The following is a 22,235-nucleotide window of genomic DNA, read 5'->3' as shown; positions in this document are numbered from 1 at the left end:
GAAAGGCTATTATTTCCATTTCACATGTCATATCAATCCAGATGGAGCAGGACAGAGGAGCTGTACACAAGCCTTCAATAACGTAACAAGACTATCATAGATTGTGAATTAAAAATACCTGCTACTTGCCCAGAACTCACTCAAAAGTGTGGGTTCAGCATACAATCTTTTTAATAGCAAGATAAGTAAACTGCACTACTTTTATTGAGAAAGGATGCTCCATTTTTTTAAAGTAAATGAAGCAATTCTAGTTTATTTCATGCAAACAACATGCAAACTCCAGGAAGCTTGCTTCAGAACTGCAGCTTTTTGAGCATTACCCAAAGCTTCACAAACACCTATTCAGAAAACCACTTAAACACAAGAAAGACTGCTTCAAAAGCAAAGAAATTGAGGAGTACATACCAAACATTACTTTCCTTATACCAAAACAACACCAAGGTTTTGTAGCATAATAAATGTAAGATGTCCACAAGTATAGCACAGTCTGTTAGAGGAATACTATGTTACACAACATATACACACCAGTAAGGAAGTCTTTTCCAAACAAATAAATTTGTCTTAGTCAAAAAGGTAACTTTTTGTTATTCTAAAAATATCCAGCTTTCAAGATAGGTTAGTTCTAGAGAGAAAGAATTATTTTTTGCCTTACCTTCAATTATTTTTACCCCAAACAACTGAAGCACATACGTCTTACCTGGAAACTAGTATCAAAGCAATCCTATACAAACCTCTAATTTATTAATACAGCAGGCAAAATTGAAAAGCATTTAACAAGTGACTCACCTTCAGCACAGCAATGAATGGTACAAAATTAGCTCTCTGAAGACCATTTTTATAGAGATCTGAAAGAAAGGAAATCAGTACCATTTTGCTACTTATTCTTAGTCACAATTTCATCTTGTCTTTTAGTCTGGTAAATAAAACTTGGTGTTGCTAGAGAGAGGAGGAACAAAAGGTGGAAAAGGAGAGCTGAAATTGATTTCTCTGCTTTTGCAGCATGAAAATTCAATACATTCTTAAGGAAGAAAGGAACATCCTGAGAAAGTCTGCAAAAGGCGGGGAGTGAGGCATGACTTAAATCTCTAATGACATATAAGTGATTTTAGCAGAAGAAATAAGACCAGCATCTGTTTTACAGTAAGAATATAAAAAAACATCTGTAGTGCTGGGTATACAGTCATATGATTCTAAGGCCAAAACTATGGAACTGCAAAGTTCCAAGTATTTGGCAGAGGGGGAAAAACCCAATCCTATATTCCCCATAATGCCTGAAGGCTGCAACCAGCCTAAAGCTTTTATGCTCTACCATCACCTCATGGTGGACAGAAGACAGAGTATGCATGAGAACCAACAGGATGCCTACAAAACAGTTTTCACAAAATTGAGTATGTACACAGAAATGTTTAGAAAAATTATCACTGAAGGTGATTCCGCACCCTAACTGCTAAGAGAGTTTTACAAAGCCAGGTATCATTCTCATACCCAGCTCTGCAAATCATGATAGCTATACATTTGTTAAAACAGCAAACATTGGCATGTTTACTGGCAAAAATTCACAAACATGTAACAGTACTATAAGAAGACAGCTACTTCTTTTCGTTCTTCTAGTGAATAAGGCTATGCATTTTGTATCATGTCTCTCTTTCGTATGGATGAGAAAAATGAATGGTCATCTTGGTGGAGAAACAAAGCCATGATTCCTCAAACACTGCACCTCAGCATCTCCCCTTGTATTCCCCTGGGGCAGAAGTTTAACGTGGTTAAGTGACTAATAGCAGCTGAGTACATCTGCTCTCTAATGAAAAAGCCACTTTACCCCTTTGAAGCCACATGAACCAAATCTCTCAATTCAGCCTTAAACCTCGACAGAGCACACTACACCAACCCAACTCTTTCCTGCAGGAGGATTGCAGGCACACATCGTAGTGAGAAGGGAAGAGGAGACAAGCACTGATCACCATCTGGACTCCCACCTAGCTCAGTTCTGGAGATGCCATTCTTGACATTCTCTGATGGGTAGCTAATACAAGCTGGTGTCTTCCAGGCTGACACAGTGTCTTAATATGTATTAAAAAAAACATATGATGATAACGGACACAAACTGACATCTCAGTTTAAGATGTGGGATACAATCCTCAAGTTACGATAAAAATCTCTCCAGGACTTCGAAGAGCAGTGCTTCAAAAACCACAGGGACCACTTCCAACTGAGTAAGACACCAGGATCCAGTGTATCTGTAGTTAACCCAGCTACAGTTGTTATGATTTCATCTTGTTTGCACAAACAAGGAAAATAAAACTGTGGGAAATTGTTTCCTCCTCTAGAGTAAACATTTGAGTGTTTTCTTCTTTTTTTTTTTTTCTTTTTTTTTAAGATAAAGTGCATTGTAAATCTTTAGCAGTTCTCTTTTACCTAATTAATTTGGGCAGAAAAATTAACTGTTAGACTTAATACTGTAACTCTTCAGTATTTTTTTTGTAAACATTTGAAAATAATAAACCTGCAGTGTCATAAAAGTTGCACAGATCTGGGGACTTTGCAGTGTGACCTATCTATCTAGTCATTCTCTTTGTAAGCGCACTGTTAGAAATGGAAACAACTCTCCATCTAAGTAATTCCCAGTGAGTGACCTCAAAGTAGGCTGTGAAAATAGCATCTTGATATGGACTTGTCCTTTGAGCTGGTTGATCAAGTCTGCAAGTTTCCAAGTTAGAAATCAAGAAAGATAATGTATTCTCATTTACCCTTTCTTATGCAGATTATGATCTTTTCCTAGCCTGGAATACATCCAAAACAGAGGCAATATTTCACCCCTCCTGAAGTCCCCTGCCCCCAAACACCCTCCCCACTGGTTTGGATACATAGAGAAGATCAGGAAACACAGAAGGTCTTTGGGGGATGCGGGTGGAGGAACATATTGAGTTTGAGAGAAGGGAGGAGTAAGACTTATTCAAAAACCTTTCTTCCTTAAGAACATGGAAAAAATGGACAAATAGGAATATCTCAGATTCTTGAAGACAAGGGAGTTCATTAGTATTAAATACTGTATGATTTTAATAAAACTGTTTTGTAAGATATTGGGATTCCTTTCAGTGTATCTGGATAACTCCAACAGCATGTTTGTTTTTACCTTCTGGTGGCCTGTTAGATGTTGCCACAACGACAACCCCATTTTGGAACAGATTTTCAAAAAGCTGCTTCAGAATCATGGCATCAGCAATGTCAGTGACCTGCAGAAGACAACACATTTGTTTTATCTTGCTTTCAGCTTCTGCTGCAATAGATCTGCAAGTGGCTTTGTAGCTAGGAAAAAATGCTTGTTAGTGAAAGCCATGGAGAAAGATTCTAATTACTGCTTGGTGAGAAAAAATAAAAGGGATAATTAATAAGCAGTGAATGTACCATGGTCTTTCAAAACTTGCCCACTCTTTATTACAGAACTCCACCATTTCTTTACCAATTGCTAAATGATTCCATGTTAACTTCTATTATAAAACTACAGGTGGGAGACACAGAAAACAGACCTGAAAATTTAAGAGGCCTAATTAATTAGAAACAACATGAAAAAAAAAAAACAGAATACAAAGAAAACACACACCGGCTGTTTTACATTTCTATTACCTTTGAGGCAAAGGTTTGCAGAGGTGAATTTAAATGGTCATGGGACTTCAGAAATAAAGACAAGTAGCCAGCTATACATAATCAGCTGCTGTTGAAAATAGAATGATATGACATAGATACTATTGTGTGATTGTTGCAAAAAAACAATTCAACAGATGGCCCATCACAAAAATAAGCAATTTCATTGTTCTTTTTAAGTGCCTTCTATTACTGTCCATGAATAATCAAAAGGCACACAGTCACTTCCAGCACAGTCAGCCTCTTCTAACCTTCAGGCACAAAATACAAATAAAAATAAAAATTAATGGGACAGGCAATAGGGGGGGGGGTGTCTCTGCAAAAATAAAAAATAAACCATAAAGTCAAATTTGTTTAAATATCTAAGTTTAACTAAATGAATCCACTTTGCCATACCAAGAAGTAAAAGGAATCAACAACCACTCTGTACCAAAGAAAAGAATTGTAATAAATGTTTTTGAAAGAAGACCATTGGTACAACAGGAATTTATTTTTTACAGGATTTTGCCAACTGAAATCAGCAATCTTACTAAGTGAACCATCCTTATTATCATTACACTTGTTTCTCCTGCATTCCCTCTGATTATTACAGACATTTGTTGCATTTTGACTCACCAAAATAGACCCCAATTCTGAGTAAATAATAAAGTGAGAAATAATAAATATGCTGAGAGTTACACACACTCATTACACAATAGATTGATAGACTGCTGTGCTTTCACCAGGTTAAATGTATGTGTTGTGATAGTAACACATCTACAGAAAGATCTCAACTAGTATAATTTTTTCCCTACTCCACCACCAACCCCATCCCCATCATTCCCCTATTTCTAAATTTCCTTTCTGAGTAGAAAAAAAAAAAAAATTAATTCTACACTAGAGACAGTAAAAGACTTATGGTACATTTCTCACAGCTACTTTGGAAGCAACAGTGTTCATCAGGAACCATATCTAAACACCACTTTCCTTCTTCCAAAGAGTTCTTCTAATTAAGTCTACAGAATGCATATTAATAAGGATTTATTTTGCCCTTCTAGAAGACAAACTTCTATACAACCAGTGACACACCCATCAGATTTGCACATCTTTGATCACTAAGATCCCATATTCCAAAGAGCATGTAATGATCCACTACTGTACTATAGGTCTAACATATCTGGTAACACACCCATCTATCGATAACTTATTTCTTTTGAATACTAAAATTTAGGGACTTTGCCTGTTCCTAAAAAACAAGACATACAAGGAATCAGTATATATGTGCGTTTTAAGAGTAAAGGAATTTCTTGTATCACAAAGTAAACCAAACAGTCAAAGTTTTAAAAATGTATTATATAAACCACTTTGTTTCAAACTTTCTGTTTAAAAATAGTATAAGGCATAATACCTTTAAAAAAACAAGAAGGGAAAGAATACTAATGCTCACATAAAAGAGAACAATTAATAACTTTCTTCTACTAATGAAAACTGATATTTGATGCAGAATTCTGATGTCTTCCAACTGCATTATAAAAAAAAAAAAATTCTGTCAAAAAGTAAGAGTAATGTTGAGGACTGGGATGCTGTATGAGCTCTTTTTATCTAATACAGCCTGAGAAAGAAAATTTCTACAAGGTAAAGCAAGTAGAAGACAGTAACTAAAGCACTGTTGTTCCTGAGATTTTTTTACTGAATGCAGCATTCATTGCAAAATGAATCGAGAACAACAGCAAAGGCTACAAATTACCAATAAAGGAGAGCCTGCTAATGGAGAGAATGGAAAAATTTCATTAGCATTTAACAGAAAAGAATTTTATGACCTAGCGCTGCTTTCCATTATGACTTATGTAAAAAATAAAAAGAAAGAATTAAAAAAAAAAAAGACTAGACTAATAGTTAATTTACATGTATAAGTGCCTAAGACTCAGTCAGCCACTGATTGGTACAGTTCCACGTAATGAATGACAAACATAAGCATGTATTATCAGCAATTAGTATTAGCACAAAAATAAGAGCCTAATTTTTATTAGAGGCTTTTAATAGTATACAGGTTAGTAAAAACTCCCTAAATTCTAGTTTGCTTTAAGTCCAAGTGGTACCCATAGTATATAAAGACTGACACTTTATGATCATTCAGCTTACCATGAAGTGAGGGCTCTGTTTTCATTATCAGTACCAACACTGGTTACAGGCACATGCCAAAATGAGAGCTTCTAATTACCTGCGTATAGTTATTTGATCACTAAACAACAACTATTCTCTTTTTATTGGCCAACCTCTGTGTTCTGAAACGTCAAAATTATAATTACAAATGGGTTAATTCTAGGGGTTTTCTTCAAAACAAGGACACATTTTTAGAATGGCTTAACACTTTTGTGATTAAAAAAACCTGGCCAATTTTAATATTTACAGTAAACCGTATGACAAAGATCAGTAAGGTGTAGCAATGCTTTAATAACCTGAGAGCCTGTGACTCAGGCAAACGCTGACAAAAAAAAAAAAAAGCTGCTTCAGAACAGACAAATTTGGAAGCTTAGTGCCATCACTAAGGTTCTGGCTATCCCACAGTTTTTGCAAAAAGAAATGTTTAAGACACAGTAATTATGTTTAATATGACAATATTCTGGAACACACAAAACTACTTTTACAAATACTGAAGCTTTTCTCTGTATCAATTAGTCAACTCCTCACTTGTACAGTAGTTCTCCAGGCTTTGCAACAAGATTTCAGAGTACTTCTCTTTTGCTCCAGCCCACTGTCAAAAGAGGAATATGCAACCTCAGCAACACTTTCGCCCTTTGAAGTTCTGCATTTAGCTTCCTCTGAAATATGAGCACTAACAATACTTTTTGCTGTCCCTGTTAAACCACCACTCTGTGTGTCTGATCTTAAGGTAATGTCAGCTTATTCTCCTTTTTTTCCAACAGGTATTTGAAAGCAACCTGAAGCATTTAAATCAAATCTAAATAGTTACCTGATGTTTCCTCCACACACAATTATTTTGCCAAAGTAGCACAGATCCAACTTGACTTCCACCTGTCAAAACAGATAGTCGCTCTGCCTGCAAGTCAGAGCAGTGTATGTTCTGGATCTCCATCTCTTTCCAGTTTCATTTTAATCCAGCAGTTCTTTAAATCAGTTAGTCAGATTGCAGTGATATCTAGCCATTATCTCCACTTGTGAAATGAGCTGCACACATCCTGAATTAGATATGGCTCCTTATTATCAGTATTAATTCTGTCACCATGTGAGCTGCTCTTCAGTCACTGCACTACTTTATGGCTATTTAAGCAGAATGTTTCTTATCCCAAATTCAGTGCCTTCTGCAAAATTTCAGAAAGCTAGGATTCCTCTTCAGCAGGCAAAGCCTGTGTAACATTCCATGCTATAGAAAATAAGTCAAGAAATACAGCTGTTTAGAAATCAGTGAATTCAGAAGATTAGTACAACTAGAACAAGTAGATCTGTGAGATTCACACAAGAACGTGAAGTCTTAGATACACATTTTAAAGTATAGTTCTTATATTACTTTCCCAACTGTGATCCCACTGACGAAACAGGTGACTTGTACAGCTGAAGTGACTGAGGTACCTCAAGCAAGTCAGCAGGGGGAGCAGCCAAACAATTTGGAAACAAGTCTGCAAACAGCAACACCGTGCTATGAAGGGAGCGGGCCTGTACACAGGATAGCAGGTATCTGCACTAACGCACGCTACAGCAAAGATGCTTCTCTGCACCATTCCAGCATTTGATGTCATGATCATTAACACTCGTCCCCACCGTACCTCACCTCCCCATTTCTTCACGGCATAAATACAACTCTCTGTGTGTTTCCATTTTGTCCTGCAAGCCTTGGAAGGCCAGTATTTATGCTCACTGGGTAAAGCGGAATTTAAATGATCAAACAGCAGCACTTGAAATCCATTCTTAAGTTCACATGTTGTTCACTTGTGCAATCAGGCTCAGAAAAAATATGAAAACGGATGTTGAAAAGTGATAGAAAAAAAAAAGACACTTTAAAACTTGTACAGCATCGGGTTTTCTTTTTGATGACGGGAGAAGACTGACATTAAAACCAACAGGAGACATAGATAAGGATCTCATCTGTGAATAAAAAACTTGACAAAACTAAGGAACCTTTTGTAAGAGGAAAGATGGGCACATTCATTAGATATCTACCTGCTTCCTACTTGGACTGGTATCAACAGGTATCACATATGTTGACTGGAATAGGCAAACATAACTCCATGTATATCCACTGTACATATATCTTTAAGTATTTTGAAATAATTTAGAAATTTTAAGTATTTAGAAATCATAGTTCAAGACCATGATATTAATTTTTTTTTTTTTTAAGAGAAAAACCACGAGAATTAGCCAGAATTTATTTCTACTCTTAAACTTAGTTGCTACAAGTTTTACTGCTAACAGCCAAAGACAAAGAACAAAACCAAACCACAATCAGAAAGTTTTTAGTTGGGAGGCAATCTAGTAGAGGAAATAAAATTTTGCATAATGATTTGAAACAGTTCTGAGAATGTTAATGAATTTTAGGGAAAGTGTCCTACCAAAATGTTTGATGCTTATAATTTTAAACCTTGCAACACACAATTAATCCATCACTGTCACAGAATTTTCACAGGAAGCAAGACTTAAAAAGAATACTATTTTCTTATCTTGTGCCTCAAAGACAGGATTTTAAAATGTTCTATTGTCTTATACTGATTAGCATACTAAATAGAAATCAAAGTTTAACATGAGACAAAACACTAAACAAAATACAATAGAGTGCCTCAAACTTGTTCATGTACTTACCTGCATAATTTGATAATCTGTAATTTGTCCTTGGTCATTGGTATAAACTAACAATCTCTAGCAGCAGATTGGGACAGAGTTCTTTTAACGTATTGAAATACTACAGAATGTATCTCAAATTTAACTTTTTATTGAACATCTTCAGATGAGCTTGCAATGACCCCACACACGTTCTGAAACCATAGATCAAAGGACTATCCCTTGTTGCAAAATGCGAGAATAACTTAAACCAAAACCACTTACGTTATAGCTACAAAAATCCCCCTCATGGGAGCTGATCGTAAACTGGTTATTTTCTTGGGTACAGAGGCTTATAAAATAGTAACCAGGAGATATAAAATTGATCTATCCATTTCAGTAATGTGTTAATTTAAGAGCATAATGGAGACAATTTACACTTAATAGATGCTTCTTTTACTACTGTTGACGTGAGATGTGTTCTTATCTTGCTCTGAATTTTCTCTCTGAATTAGAAATTTCATCTGGTTAGAGCTGCCAAATACCTCTGGCCTCTCTCCCAAAAATGTTTATAAAGCAATTAAATTTGTGACAAGACTTAAAACAAAATTCTTACAAGCTGTATAAAACAAATGAATCAACCAAGTTGGCTTGGGCACAGATCATTTTATGAGATTGTTTTTTATTTTCATTTTTAATTCAATAAATTTCTTAAAATGTTAGTTACATAGATATAATCTGGCACAGCCATGACAAAGGCTCCAATACTCTATGAAAGAGTTTAGATTGCATTTGATGTGTTATTTCCACATCCTTAGTCATAATGACACAATTTGGTTGCATTACATGTACTACAGTGAGACAGGATGATGGTCCCTGCCCTAAAGCACTCATGAGCCTCTCATCAAACTCTAAAGCATGTAATCCCTTGTATGACCAGTAACCAGAGCAGTCAATGAAAGCACTAAAAGAGGACTTGCTAACTTGCATCTTACCGCCTGAAAAAAAATGAAACAACCAAACAACAAACAAAAACAAACAAGAACCCACCAAACCACAAACAAAACCAACCAAACAAAAAACAAACCCAAAAACACTATAATTTTCAAAACTGTGAAGTGACTTCTACTCTTCAGTTTCTACAGTTCACTACTGGCCAGTAATTCAAATACTGTATTAGCAGTAACAATTGCCATATTTTGAGATTAAAAGTAATTTTATGAGGTTTCCCATGAAGCCAAGGAGTAATCTCTAACTTCTTACCTGAAATTCATCAAAACATAAGAGAGCGGCCTCTTCACTTATTTCCTCTGCTACTGGTGCAATTGGGTCATATGTTTTGGACATAAATCCTGGCTTTCTTTTTGGCAAACTCTGCTTAAGACGATGTATTCCTCAGTTAATAAAAGAGAAAAGAACAAATAATTCTTATTTCTTTTTCTAAGATAAGGAGAACAAAATCACTTACCTACCAAATAAAAAGTAAACCAGTCCAGTAAAAACAAGAAACCTTCAAACTTGGTACAATTTCAAGAGGGGAAAGCAGTTTTCAACCACAGCAAAGCAGCTATTAAAAGCTCACCAGATGCTATTTGCATTTTCTTCTTTGGAAACGTAAAACAAATATCAGAGAACCCTTGAATGCTATGCACCTATACTTTCTCTTTTTAAAAACTGATATAAATTATTCAGTTTTGTTTTGCTCCAGTTCATGACTTTTGTTTCAGTTTCACCTTATAATTCGGCATTTTCTGTCTAAATCTTCTGCATATGAAAAACCTTTATGGTGTTTAGAAATCAGTGGTACAGATCTCTGCATTGCATGCTCTGAAAGTGTATTTAGAATGTACTTAGTTAAAACAACTCAGACATACTGACACAGTTATATTTTAAGAAATGAAGATGATGATACTGGCAAAAATAAGATTATTAAATCCATACTTTACTGTCTCATGGACTGTATTTCATCTGACTATAAACAAACATTTGGAAAACAAAGGTCTTCTTTAGTATTTTCTTTAGTAAACAAATTCTTACTGCAACTGAGAAGCTACCTTCATCAAGTTTAAGCACAACTGATGAGAAATGGAAACTGAAAATCTCAACAGCAACCCAATGATGACAGAAAAGAGGGCACTAAAAGTGGCAGAAGTTGTTTACACGGATGAAAGCTTCCCAAGAAAAACGCAGCTGTCACAACACTTGTAAATTACAGCACTATTTAACTATTTCCCAATATTGAAGGTCATCGAATTCAGAAAGAAAAGCAAATTTTAAAGCATATAAAACAGTATTTCCATCAAAACAAAGCCCCTTATTCACCTTGTAAAAAAATTTTCCTGAAACTTACGATGAACTTCTATTATTTTTTTCCTCTAAATTACTGATAGTAAATTACTGATACTAAGTTTGCCAATCAGAAAAGTTCTCATTATCCTTGCCATTTTTAACCTATTTAGTTATTGCTTATTCAGAATGCAGACTGCATTTAACATTTACTGTTTCAGTTTCAGCAACTGCCTTTTTTCAATTGCATGAAAGCTAATTGGTAACTGAAGAACATCTACTTAAGGACTGAATCCTAAATATACACCTAAGTTTCCTATACAGTGAATTATACCGTACCTTTGAGAAGAGATACTTGAGAAATAATATACAATTAATATATACCCTGGCACAACAGACAATACTAAAATACTTTAACTTCTTTTTTTTTTTTTCTTTTTTTACCTAAATAAATTTATGCTGGTTGCTATGAATATGAGAATAAGGCATATTTTTTCCATAGCTATTGTATTTCATAAAATTCTCATAAATACCTGTGTCTGCACTTACTCTGGTGTACATCTAGCATGAAGCCATGAAAATGGACTCTCTTTTTCCTTTCTACTTTTAAGTGAGAATAGAACATGTCCATCACCATTGTCTTTCCTGTGCCTTCAAATAAAAAAAAAAAAAAACACACACACAACAAGTAGTTAATTTACAAACAGTATGTACGGATTACAAACAATAATTGTTCACTACCTTTGAACTAATGAAACTATACTCTTTCACAGAAAGAGTACAAAAGAACAGTTATATTTTCTGTTCAAAAACCTGGAACAATTGCATTTTTATTGGTCTGTTTTAAAATATTGATCCATACACAGGTGGTCAAAACATTGCACAAATGCCTCCATATACATCCAGAAAATATGCTTCGTTAAACTCCTAAATTTCATTCCCAACTACTAGCAAGTTGGTAATGTTGAAAAAAGCTATACATGATAATAGTCCAATACAACAGCTTCCAGAATTTGGAGTGTAATTGTCTTAAATAACACTATAATGTGGAAGAAAACTTATCCCGGAAAATTCATTAAAGCAATAATTCAATATAAATGTAAAGCTTTTAGACACTTCAGAATTTGAGTAAACATGCATTTTGAGGAAATTCCATTGGAATAGATGCAACTGAAACTCACCAACATCCCCATAGACATAAAGGCCTTTTGGGGGTTTGTTTTTTGCAAAAAGCTGCAAATCAAGAGAAAAAGAATAATGAGTATGGGATAAAATAAAAGCAAGTACATCCCTGTGATAAATTAAGAAAGTAGCTACACTTAATCACCAAAGTAGCACTAGCTAGCAAAGCATAACCCTGAATAGATCATTAGCTCAGAACTGGTAAGCAATCTTAATGTTGTCTATGTGCAAATTCTACAAAAGAGGCCAAACACACATGCAGGGTTTGGTTGGTATTTTTTAGATCACTGTAAAAATATCACCATCCTCAGTCCTAGCACACAAGCCTTTTTACCAGAACACATATAAAATTATTAAATGTATCCAAATCCAACATTATCAGAACAAATCCTTTTCCTCATTAAGCCATTTGAATAGAGTCCTAGGACAAAAAAAAGATATAAAATTAACCAGTATTGGATTACTCATAGATATATGTTATGTACCTATTAAAGCAGCTCTGCTCAAGATACAAACCATTAGAAGTTAGAAAATCAGTATTGCAAAGCCAGTGAGCATTGTAGGTGCCTTTTCTCTCTACTTTGAATCTTAAAAGTTGAATTATCTCTGGTCTAAACACGATCAAAATCAATGCAGTCACAGTAAAAATATCTACTACCTGTATATACCTGCACATGTGTCTATATGTATATATACACATCAATAAGGTTATTTTCAAAGTATGCCTTTTATTAATAATTTTCTCAAGTGAGTTATGTTTATTTTGAATGACTATTGCTTAAGAATTTTTCATCTCTTTATATTACTCAGGACATATGTTATGACATCTGATGGTTTATTCTATTTTACTAAAATATATTTTTTTTTGTGGAAAAACATGCAATAACATCAGGACTTTCCATTTGAAACAGCCCTCACCATCAGTATTGTGTATATCCACTTCCAAGTATCATTCTAAAAAAAAGCATTTCTAAAAAAAATTGAAATCTTAACAAAATTCTCATCAAATCCATTAAACCAAACTGACATCTACAAAAATGCAAAAGAAGAGTATTTGGTTCATTTAAAGTGCTCCACTTTCAGAGTTCTATGAGCTGAGCCAAAACAGAAGCAAATTAAAATTGCAACCCTGTGGTCTCATTTGGAGTTGGGTAATTGCTAAACAACTTGAATCTAAAGCACTTTTCAAAATACAGTGCCATGTTAAAGAAATGTGGGAGTCAATACCAAAGCACTAATTAAATATGAAAGAAAATATATGACCAAAAGGTAGAAAGATAATGTCTAAGGGTCTATAGTACCAGTTTATTCAGAAAATATACAAGCATAGCTCTTATATAAGACCCACTTACAAATTTAATTTAGAATTGTATTAAGAGAATAATAAAAAATTTGTATCATCAATCTGTGGCTGAACAGGGTTTCAGATGTTCTGAAATCATTCCATTAATGGACAAGGCTGCAACTATTTGCTAGTGCTTTGAAAGCACTGCAAGACAATTTAATTGACAAAAAGTACACACTGAAAAATGTTCAAGAGCTTGCACTCGTTACAACTACTGATGCTCGAAGTTACACAGCAAAGAAAGGAGAAATGGAAAAGAAAAATCCCAGACAGACTCTTGTAAGAATTTATTTTTAATTTTGGATTAATAACAGTCTTTTTAACAAGATGAAAGAATACAATATTAAATTTATTACTTAAAAAGGCTGTATGATGTGATTTGAGGAATGACACAAAGCTAGAAAAACAAATCGATGTTTAGAGTGCTGCTTTACCTGTCTTTGTAAAAGCTGTGTAACAAGAACAAGTAGTAATGCCTACAGGTTTGGGTTTTTTTTTATTTGGTTGGGGTGTTTTTCATTGTAAAATGTTTATTAATTACATTTAATCATGTTGAAGTTTGTCTTTCTAGGCATATTTTATCCTCACTTCAGTACTTATCATTTCTAGAAAATGTTATGGAAAAATGGTTTGTTTGTTTTTTTTTTTGCTAAAGGAAACAAATATAATGGCTTTGGCTCCATAAAAGTCTAAATCAAATTCTAGTTGATTTAAAAAACGTAACTGGTTGATTTAAAAAATGTAATTAATTTTTTTGTGAAGACAGCAATTTTTGAGTAATATCTCATTGCTAAAAAGAAAAAAAAGGGCAGATACTGTGGTGGATCCAAACACACTTGCTGAAGCTGATCATCTCTAAAAGCAAATAAAATGCCAGAAAAATCTCTTATCCTCTTTGAGCAAATACAGAAGTTTGTAGGAAACATTTTACATATACCTCTGCCAGAAGAGACACAATTATTGACACTTTTAGGATATTCCTCCCTCAGTCCTGTCAGGTATGTTGTAACATTAAGATTTTTTTTAATATATTCTTGCTGGTTTTTTTAAACTTATGTTTTATTTTTTAAAAGTAAACTCTATCAGTATACTTGTATACTTCTGACACTGAAATTCAGACATCCTGCTGGTCTGAAGCTATTCTGCAGGGCCATAAAGTGGAATTGAAAAGAATTATTCTCATGCATATTGTGAAGCTAGCAAGTTGCATAGAAAAAAAGCAACTCCCACTAGGATTTCTGATAAAATCTAACCAATGCTGTTGGTTCAACTTAGAGCAGAGCAAGCACTCACAAAAGTCAGTTGTATGTAGGGACAAAGAAAGCAGAAGTCTGATCTTGGATCTATTGAAACACATCCCAAAAGTAGAAGAAGGAGAAGATCTAATGCAGAAAATCCTCTAGTTACCCTAAAATAAGGGAGGGAATGGAAAAATATGGGAGAAGTAGGAAGACAAACTAAACAAATGAGCTTCTATTCGGTCCTCAGTTCTGTATTATCCTGAGGTATATTTGGGGTTTCAGTATAACAATGGTTAAATTGGTTAACAATAAATTTGCTTTTGCAACAATGGTAAGATATAAGGATGTTAAAGCTATTATTTAAAGTATATAAACCCAAAGATATTAAGGGATGCACAAATTTGAGTTTGAAGGGGAGAATTTTGAAACTGATAGACATATGTTTCGAATGCTCACCATACCCTTTCAAACTAGGGCATCACCACAAATGTGTCAAATCCCTTCAGACCTCCAAATTTCTTAATTCCCAGAACATTCCTTGCAATAACTTAAGAAAGCATAATGTAAATGCTTCATCAAGTTTCATTATCATCAGGACATGCTACAACAGGACCCTTTTCCCTTTTTAAACTGGTTGACTTATAGACTTTTCTTTGAAAAATCATACATATGCTAAAATATTTCCAAATCCACAAGAGAACACACACACTAGTGGCTCCAGATTTACAGAATTCTCTACTATCAAAATGTTTTACACATTTCTGTTTCAAAACTGCATACCTTGCTTTGATTCTATTGTATCAGATTTTTCTTTTTTGTTTAAACTTCACTTTAACCAATCAATATCCTACCTCAAAGGAATTATACTGGTCAAAACATCTCTTTTCTGACAACTTCCCATTCTTTCTTAAATATATGTGCAACATCTTGCCTCCTTCTCCCATTCTCCCTACCTCAAGACACCTGGAGCATGCAGCTCATATCCTGGGAATATTTACTCTCTGATTTGAAAAACTTTTAGGTGAAAATGTATGTCAATACTAAGGTAGTTAATTAAAATATGCAAAATTCCAGGGACAAGTCTCCAAAGAGCAGATTTTTTTTTTTTTTTAAACACTAACAAAACTGCCTCTTTCTTCCCCTCTTTCAGGCCTCCTTTTTGGTTGCTGTTGTAGCTGAAGACATTTTCAAGGCCTTGAATGGTGTTTACTATTGTTCATACCTCTTTTCAAAACATGACCTCACTTATAATTGAGCTTATTTCAAGTCATTAGTACAGCAACTCAACAACTCTTAAGATGTCCCTATTGGTATTATTTTGAAAAGCTAGAGATCTGAAATGTCTATGCAAACTGGTACAGCCTTGAACTTCAATTCAGAGGATCTCAAAATATCCCGACATACAAGGCCATGCTTTCACCAAGTTGAAGATCAAAGTCATTGTTTAAATTGGAGTAATAATTTTGAAAAACAGAAGCCTACTTGATTTGCAGCAAGAATAATTGTTTTTTTCCCCTCAAATTTAGTCTAAGCTAATGCCTAAAAAACCCTACATCATAAAAACCCACCGATTTTTATTATCATAAAGCAAATGGCTGATGTCATGTGTGTGTCCCCCCTAGACTATTGATTTCAGAAAAATTTGTCCTGTGAGGTTAACACAAGCCTCTTGGAAAAACGCTGAAATGCTTCTATTGTATCTGACAGACATTTGTTCCCTAATCCTACTTTTTACTACATTTTGGTGAATTAAACAATTTAGATAAAAAATGAGAAATGAAAAAAAAATAAAAACAAAGTAGAGATTTCTTGTAATGGTTCAGAAATGCAGGAAGCTTCTATTTCTGGAATAACTTTTATTTCAGAAGAGGCTTCTGCAATTCTATTGCAGAAGAAATCAGGCAATAAAATAAGGAAAATCAGACTACAGAAGAGGCTGTCAGTGAGAGGCTTCTCTTCTCTTCCCTCTTTTCTTCACTGCAACCTCTCAACCACATTCTCTTCAATGACAGACCCAGGAAAAATGAGCATGCTTGAAATGCTGAGCATCACTATTTTTTATTCTACAAAGCTGCCAGTAGAGTCTTTTCAATGCAGGAGATTTCACACAACAGGTAGGTTAGCCAAGTTGCTAGAAACCTCCTGAAAAGGCAAAAAGTCAATCTGCAAACTACTATGTGTAATTTATTAAAAGCATTTGACTAATTTTCAAAAGTCCTGAAGTAATTTAAAATACATCAGTTTGTTTCATTTACATTTATTAAAATCCATTAAGTACAAAACATTGATCAAAACCAATGCCAATTCTTTTATCATAAAACCTGCGCATCTATAGTATAAGGTTTATCACTTACTTCCTAGTGTATTCAAAGTTACAAAGTACCAGACCTGCCTGGGAGGAGAGCCAACAAGCTATGTGCAAACCCAGGATTTACCTGCACCCTGTGTCATTAGTACTTCCTGGAGACACCTTCTACTAATTACGTGAACTACTTCCACCCATAAGTCTACACAAATCCTATTAATCCCAGGCCAATTCCACACAGCAGTACTCACCACCTCTTTGTGGCATGAAAAACCTTAGTTCTACTCCTTCAAAAATGAACCAAGTCCACAACAGCATCCCTAACCCGAAAGTCCATCATAGAAAAACATGCATTTTGCTTACCTAGAAAAGACAAAGATGTATGACAAGCACATGATGACACTGTCTACAGCTGGTACAGTGTTCGATGACTATGATTTTACCAGATACCTATTCACAGCTGTCACTCTTACTCTGGGGAAAATCTTCTGTAAGGATGTTGACTGTAACTTTGCTGAAGCAAAACCTAGCTTGCACTAGAATTTAAACCGTACCTTACTTGGCTTTGTTTTCTCTCAAAAGGAGCTCTGTTTGAACTGGCAAATAACTTCCTCAAAGACAGAAGAGAAGCAAAGCTGTTGCCACTTCTCAGCAGGAATCATTACTTAACTACACAAGCTAGTGGGCTTTAACAGATTCACACAAAACTCACTGCTCTCCTCCTTCTCTGGAGTTTCAATGTATGCCATGGCACTATAGTGCTCAACCTGCTTGTCAGTCTTCTCAGATTTCCACAGAGATATCATGCTCCAGACGAAAAACCTCAAACTGCAACAACACTTATGCCAATAGCAAGTAGTTCTACAGCTGCTTCTCACCGACTGTGGCATTTGTTCCCAGGTTATCAGCAAGCCATGCAACTATTTTTAAAAACAGGTTTAAAATTAAAGCCTGGAATTGAAGCTGTGCTACATGAAAGAGAGAAGTGCTTTAAAGGAACTAGTGAAAAGCACATCCTCAACCTAAAAAATGGCATTTGACTTTCTACTCTTAAGACAGTGTCAGTCGGTGTGGCTTTACTGCAACTAGCCCTGTTATACAGGAACAAAGTAGCATCACAATTTCCTAAATAGAATAAGATTAGTATTTGTTCTCTGCAATAAAGACTTTCTTCCCCATTCATGCTTCCCAATCAAAGAAACAGCAAATAACAAATCCACATAATGCTTGATCTACAAAGCCATTACAAGACACCTGCTCTAACAACTGTAATGATTCAGGGCACTCCAGTTAATGCAAGTCAGCTCTCAAAACTATTCTCAAAGGCAGTGCTTTTAGAATAGAATATCCAAATGTCCAAAACAGTTTACCAGAAAAGATCAAAATGCTCTAGCCTACTGATCCTCAGGTTTGACAGTAAGGTCAATGCCTTCATCGTAACTTTTTTTTCCCTAAAGAATGAAAATTACTAGAAGTCTGGCAGTATGTTCAAAAGATAATGCAGGAGCACACCAGATATCTGGCTTCCTTTTGAGCGATTTCTGCTTTTACTGTCCAGATACAGCCTCTAAAGACAATTTTGAGGTAGGCAATTTAGAAGATTATGAGCCCAACACCAAAGTTTAAAAAGAAACCCAGACAGATTAAATAAAAACAAAACAAAATAAGACAAAACAAAACAAAAAAATAATAAAAAAAAAAAATACACATGCCAAGACACAGAACTCTGTTCTGCTAAAATACACCTACAGAACTAGTTTGGCAAGCTGGATCCAGCTTGACCTCTTTACACAGTTACGCACAAAAGTTCTTGTTCAGTCACACTGCCATATTGTTTTGGACACCAAAGATAAGCAGTAATAATTTTTGAAGGAGGAAATTTCTATTTTTTTATTTGGTACTTGTGTAAATTGAACCAGGAGGCTGGTTTACACTCAAGAGTTAGCCTACAAAGGCATCAAGACAACATGGATCCACAAGGTGTACACCCACATACATTATAAATGTTTTAAAATACCATAAGCATACAGTTTTCAGACTGTACCTATCATTTTACACTTTAAAAATGTTTTTAGTAGTTTTAATTAAAGAAATCCCAAAAGTAAAACAGTAAGTGATGTGATGAGCTGACCCACCAGCCAGAGCAGCCAAAAATATACCCCAAACTATTGTCTGGCTCCAGTTCCCATATAAGAGTTAATGTCATTGAATTATTTAGGTTGGCAGGGACTTCAGGGGATCATGTGGCCAAACCCCCTCTTCAAGGCCAAGTCACAGAATATCTCAAGTTGGGAAGGACCCATAAGCATGAACACATTAACTGCTTGCAACAGAACAGAACTTTCAAAGACACACTCATTGCCCTATAGAAGCAGAGCTCCCTTAGCACTTGACTTCCTGCACTTCACCACTTTCATGCTTGTCCTTCCAGAGTCCCTGACTTCTGCTCCATGGAATTATTTCCTATTCAGGTCGCTTTCTTTTCTCAATAAGAGTTCCTTCCTAGATGTTCAGTCTGCTTCTGTTCATCAGGAGGCAGGAAGGCATCTATGGCATTTCCAGTCAAGTGTATGACTAGCAAATACATAATATCCAGCTACATGTATGAGTTTAGAGCATTCAAGGGATGTTGGAGGCAGTCTGATAGGCAAACCTGTGTCCCAATGCTCTGCCCCTTGCTGTACTTGCCTGTTTGAAACAGACACATTTACAGATATAACACAGGCCATTTACAAGTATAACACTTGTTGTCATACCGGTGTTCTCCTCTCTACATTTTTCATGCCTTGAAGCTAATATATATTGGAAGAGCTCTAGAGTGGTAACTTGTCATTTGGTGCCTAAAGGGCAGAGGACAGCATGTCATTTAGAGGCACTTAAGCCCTGTAGCTTTGGCTCCCCTGATTTCATGCTACATCATTTAGGCTTGCCACACAAATCAAATGCAGTATTTGTGCCATGTAATAGGAGCATTTGGGGTTGTAATGAGAAGTATATGGCTATGTAATACATTCAATAGAGTTAGATATTTAGACATATGCTCATGAAATGAGCTGTGTTGCATAACAATGCTGAGAAAGGCTGATATGCAGCTTTATTAGGAAGGTTTGCAGCTGACAGCATACATTAACTATAAATGTGAAAGTTACTTCTGAAGGAAAATAGAAAACAAAAGCAGTGCAGGAGAAAGGGAGAAAGAAAAATGAAAGCACTCAGTGCCTGGCTGGGAAGAGCAGTGACAGCTCCCAGAGACCCCTCTCATAGGGGTAGGGAGGTGTCCGTCCAGTGCAGGCAGGGAAAACAAAGATAGTGATGGCACTTAATATTTTGCCACGCTTTTTTCCCAGCACTATACTTTTATCATCAGACTCAGTCAAATGCCCTATTCCTGTTGCTTCCTCTCACCACGGTTATGACTACCTGTGCTGACTGGAGTATGTTAATCAGGTGCAAATGAAGCATATTCATAGCTTTTGTGCACATCTACAATTGCCTAATACTTACTAATTAAATAGCACACAGCAAAGCAGATAAGACATGTTTGGTTTTCCAGGATATAAACTCAAATCTACACAAGAGGCAAGAAAAGCTGAGGAAGGACTCTCACACCAGTTCTCCTGGCTTCCCAGGAGAAGCCACCATAACAACACTATCAAAATCTGCAGGTGCAAGGCCACAGAAGCAACAATCTGAGAATAACAGCATGAGAACAAGACATCAAAAATACTGCCACAGAGGCTCTGGAAAACACTGTGTCAACAGCTTCATGGAAAAGTTACAGAGCTGCAACAGCAGACTATCAGCAATACCAATGATAAGGCAGAGCAGTTCCTAAGTCACTCTGCAGCAGGAGTATATCTGGATATTTGTTAGTACTTTGAAGAGGAGCTGTGATGTCTCCAAAAAAGCAACTGGGGTGCAGATTACCTCTTGCTTCTTGCCCTACCGCACCTGGAGACTAACAACACTAGAAAGAATGGGAACTTTTTTTAAAAAGTCATGTCTGATCTATATTAATTTATCTTTGCAAAATATTACAGACTTTCCTGGATAATTTCTGTCATGTTCATGGAAGATCTGTTAGAACACAGAACATTAGAGTTCTGTATGTGTAACCCAGGCACACGTGTTATACCAGTGTTTGAGAATTAAAACCTGGTTTAGGCCCCCTCTCTCCTATAGACAAATGACATTTTTGGAAAAGCAGGCAGTAGTCATAACCAAAATCATATCAGATTTTCTTACAGAATTATTTCAATAATATTTAATTTGGTGAAGGCCTAGAATGCCACTGGAATTTTACAAACCGAAAAAGAACGAATAGAGATCCAAACACAAACAGCAGTCTATCTGTAAAGACCCAGCTGCAAAAATAAATAACTTGTGTTAATGAGAGAAATTTCTGTATTTTAAGCACATTATTATGAGCAAATATAAATGCAAAAAATATTTTTATCACTATAAACCTCACCTTTGAAAGGAGATTTTTTGAACTGATGGTGTAGCCTTTAAGGTTCTCGTGCAACTTCTGCAGGTGCTGCACAACTCTTCTTTGTTGTTCATCATTCCTCAACTCTTTTTGCTTAATCAGAAAGTCATAATGTTCTAAAGGACCACTGCACACCAACAAGGCTCTGGCATTAGCATCTATAGGAGTACTGAGGGCTGTCTTCTCATCTGCCTGAGCTGTGTATGCTGCAAAATGAAAAGTAGATTATTAATAGAGAAGTTTTGAAAAGCATCCTTTTCTATTTGTAGGCAACACATATTCTTAACAGCTTACACAAAGATGTGTGTTTATTCATTACTTACATGTACAACCACTAGAATATGTTACCCTTTCATTTTTCATTAAATCAACTAACTTTAGTAGTACACACCTGTAGTAGTATGGCTTCATATTTGTTTTTATTATTAAGAAGGACACACACACAAAAGCCGAATACGTAAAGATTCTGAAGTGCATTCCTCTGACCAGATTAATCCTTTAGATAGCAGTGGGCTAAACTAGACAGAAAGAATTTAAAAGCCAGCAAAGAGGTGGCCAAAACATGAGTTTTGTAAGCAAGCTGAAAGAGTCAAACCACCACACTAAGCAAGGCAATAGCTGTGAAGCCCTGCGATGCCACAGCCAGCATCATCTTCTGCCTAGAGGAGACAGGGCCATGCCCAACCAGGAATTCTGTTTAGATATTTAAAAAAAAAAAAAAAAAAAAAAAAAAAAAAAAAGAAGTCAGAATTGCTAGATGTGTAACAAGATATAACTAGGAAAGCACATAGAGGATTATAAATATGGCTTGCTAAATCATTATCATCAGAAGCTTAACAATGGAATACCCTGAAAAGCTGTTTAATATCTTCTTCACTTCCACTTTCATTTAAAAGGTTAACTATAACCATGAGTAACACAATTTGTAGCAGTGATAAAAGAAATAGATTTGAGTAGGAAAAAAGAATAACAGACTACATAGTTAAATATTTT

At 35.4% G+C, this 22,235-nt stretch overlaps 1 protein-coding gene across 1 annotated transcript in view; it reads right to left on the bottom strand.

Moving 5' to 3' along the window:
- The window catches only part of LACE1 (lactation elevated 1), a gene marked incomplete at both ends in the record, with an annotated part of 36,036 nt that extends 14,588 nt beyond the window's left edge, over window positions 1–21,448 (bottom strand). Inside the window, 6 exons of the mRNA XM_008947858.1 lie at window positions 787–845; window positions 3,134–3,233; window positions 9,658–9,788; window positions 11,230–11,331; window positions 11,862–11,913; window positions 21,225–21,448. Of these exons, the coding sequence (XP_008946106.1) occupies window positions 787–845; window positions 3,134–3,233; window positions 9,658–9,788; window positions 11,230–11,331; window positions 11,862–11,913; window positions 21,225–21,448 (668 nt within the window). The remainder of the gene's footprint in view (window positions 1–786; window positions 846–3,133; window positions 3,234–9,657; window positions 9,789–11,229; window positions 11,332–11,861; window positions 11,914–21,224) is intronic.
- Between the last annotated feature and the right edge of the window lie 787 nt (window positions 21,449–22,235).

This window comes from Merops nubicus, unplaced genomic scaffold (genome assembly GCF_000691845.1).
Source record: "Merops nubicus isolate BGI_N331 unplaced genomic scaffold, ASM69184v1 scaffold31979, whole genome shotgun sequence".
In the NCBI taxonomy this organism is placed as follows: domain Eukaryota; kingdom Metazoa; phylum Chordata; class Aves; order Coraciiformes; family Meropidae; genus Merops; species Merops nubicus.
The sequence above is the reverse complement of the archived record's forward strand: the minus strand, read 5'-3'. Positions and strand labels throughout refer to the sequence as shown.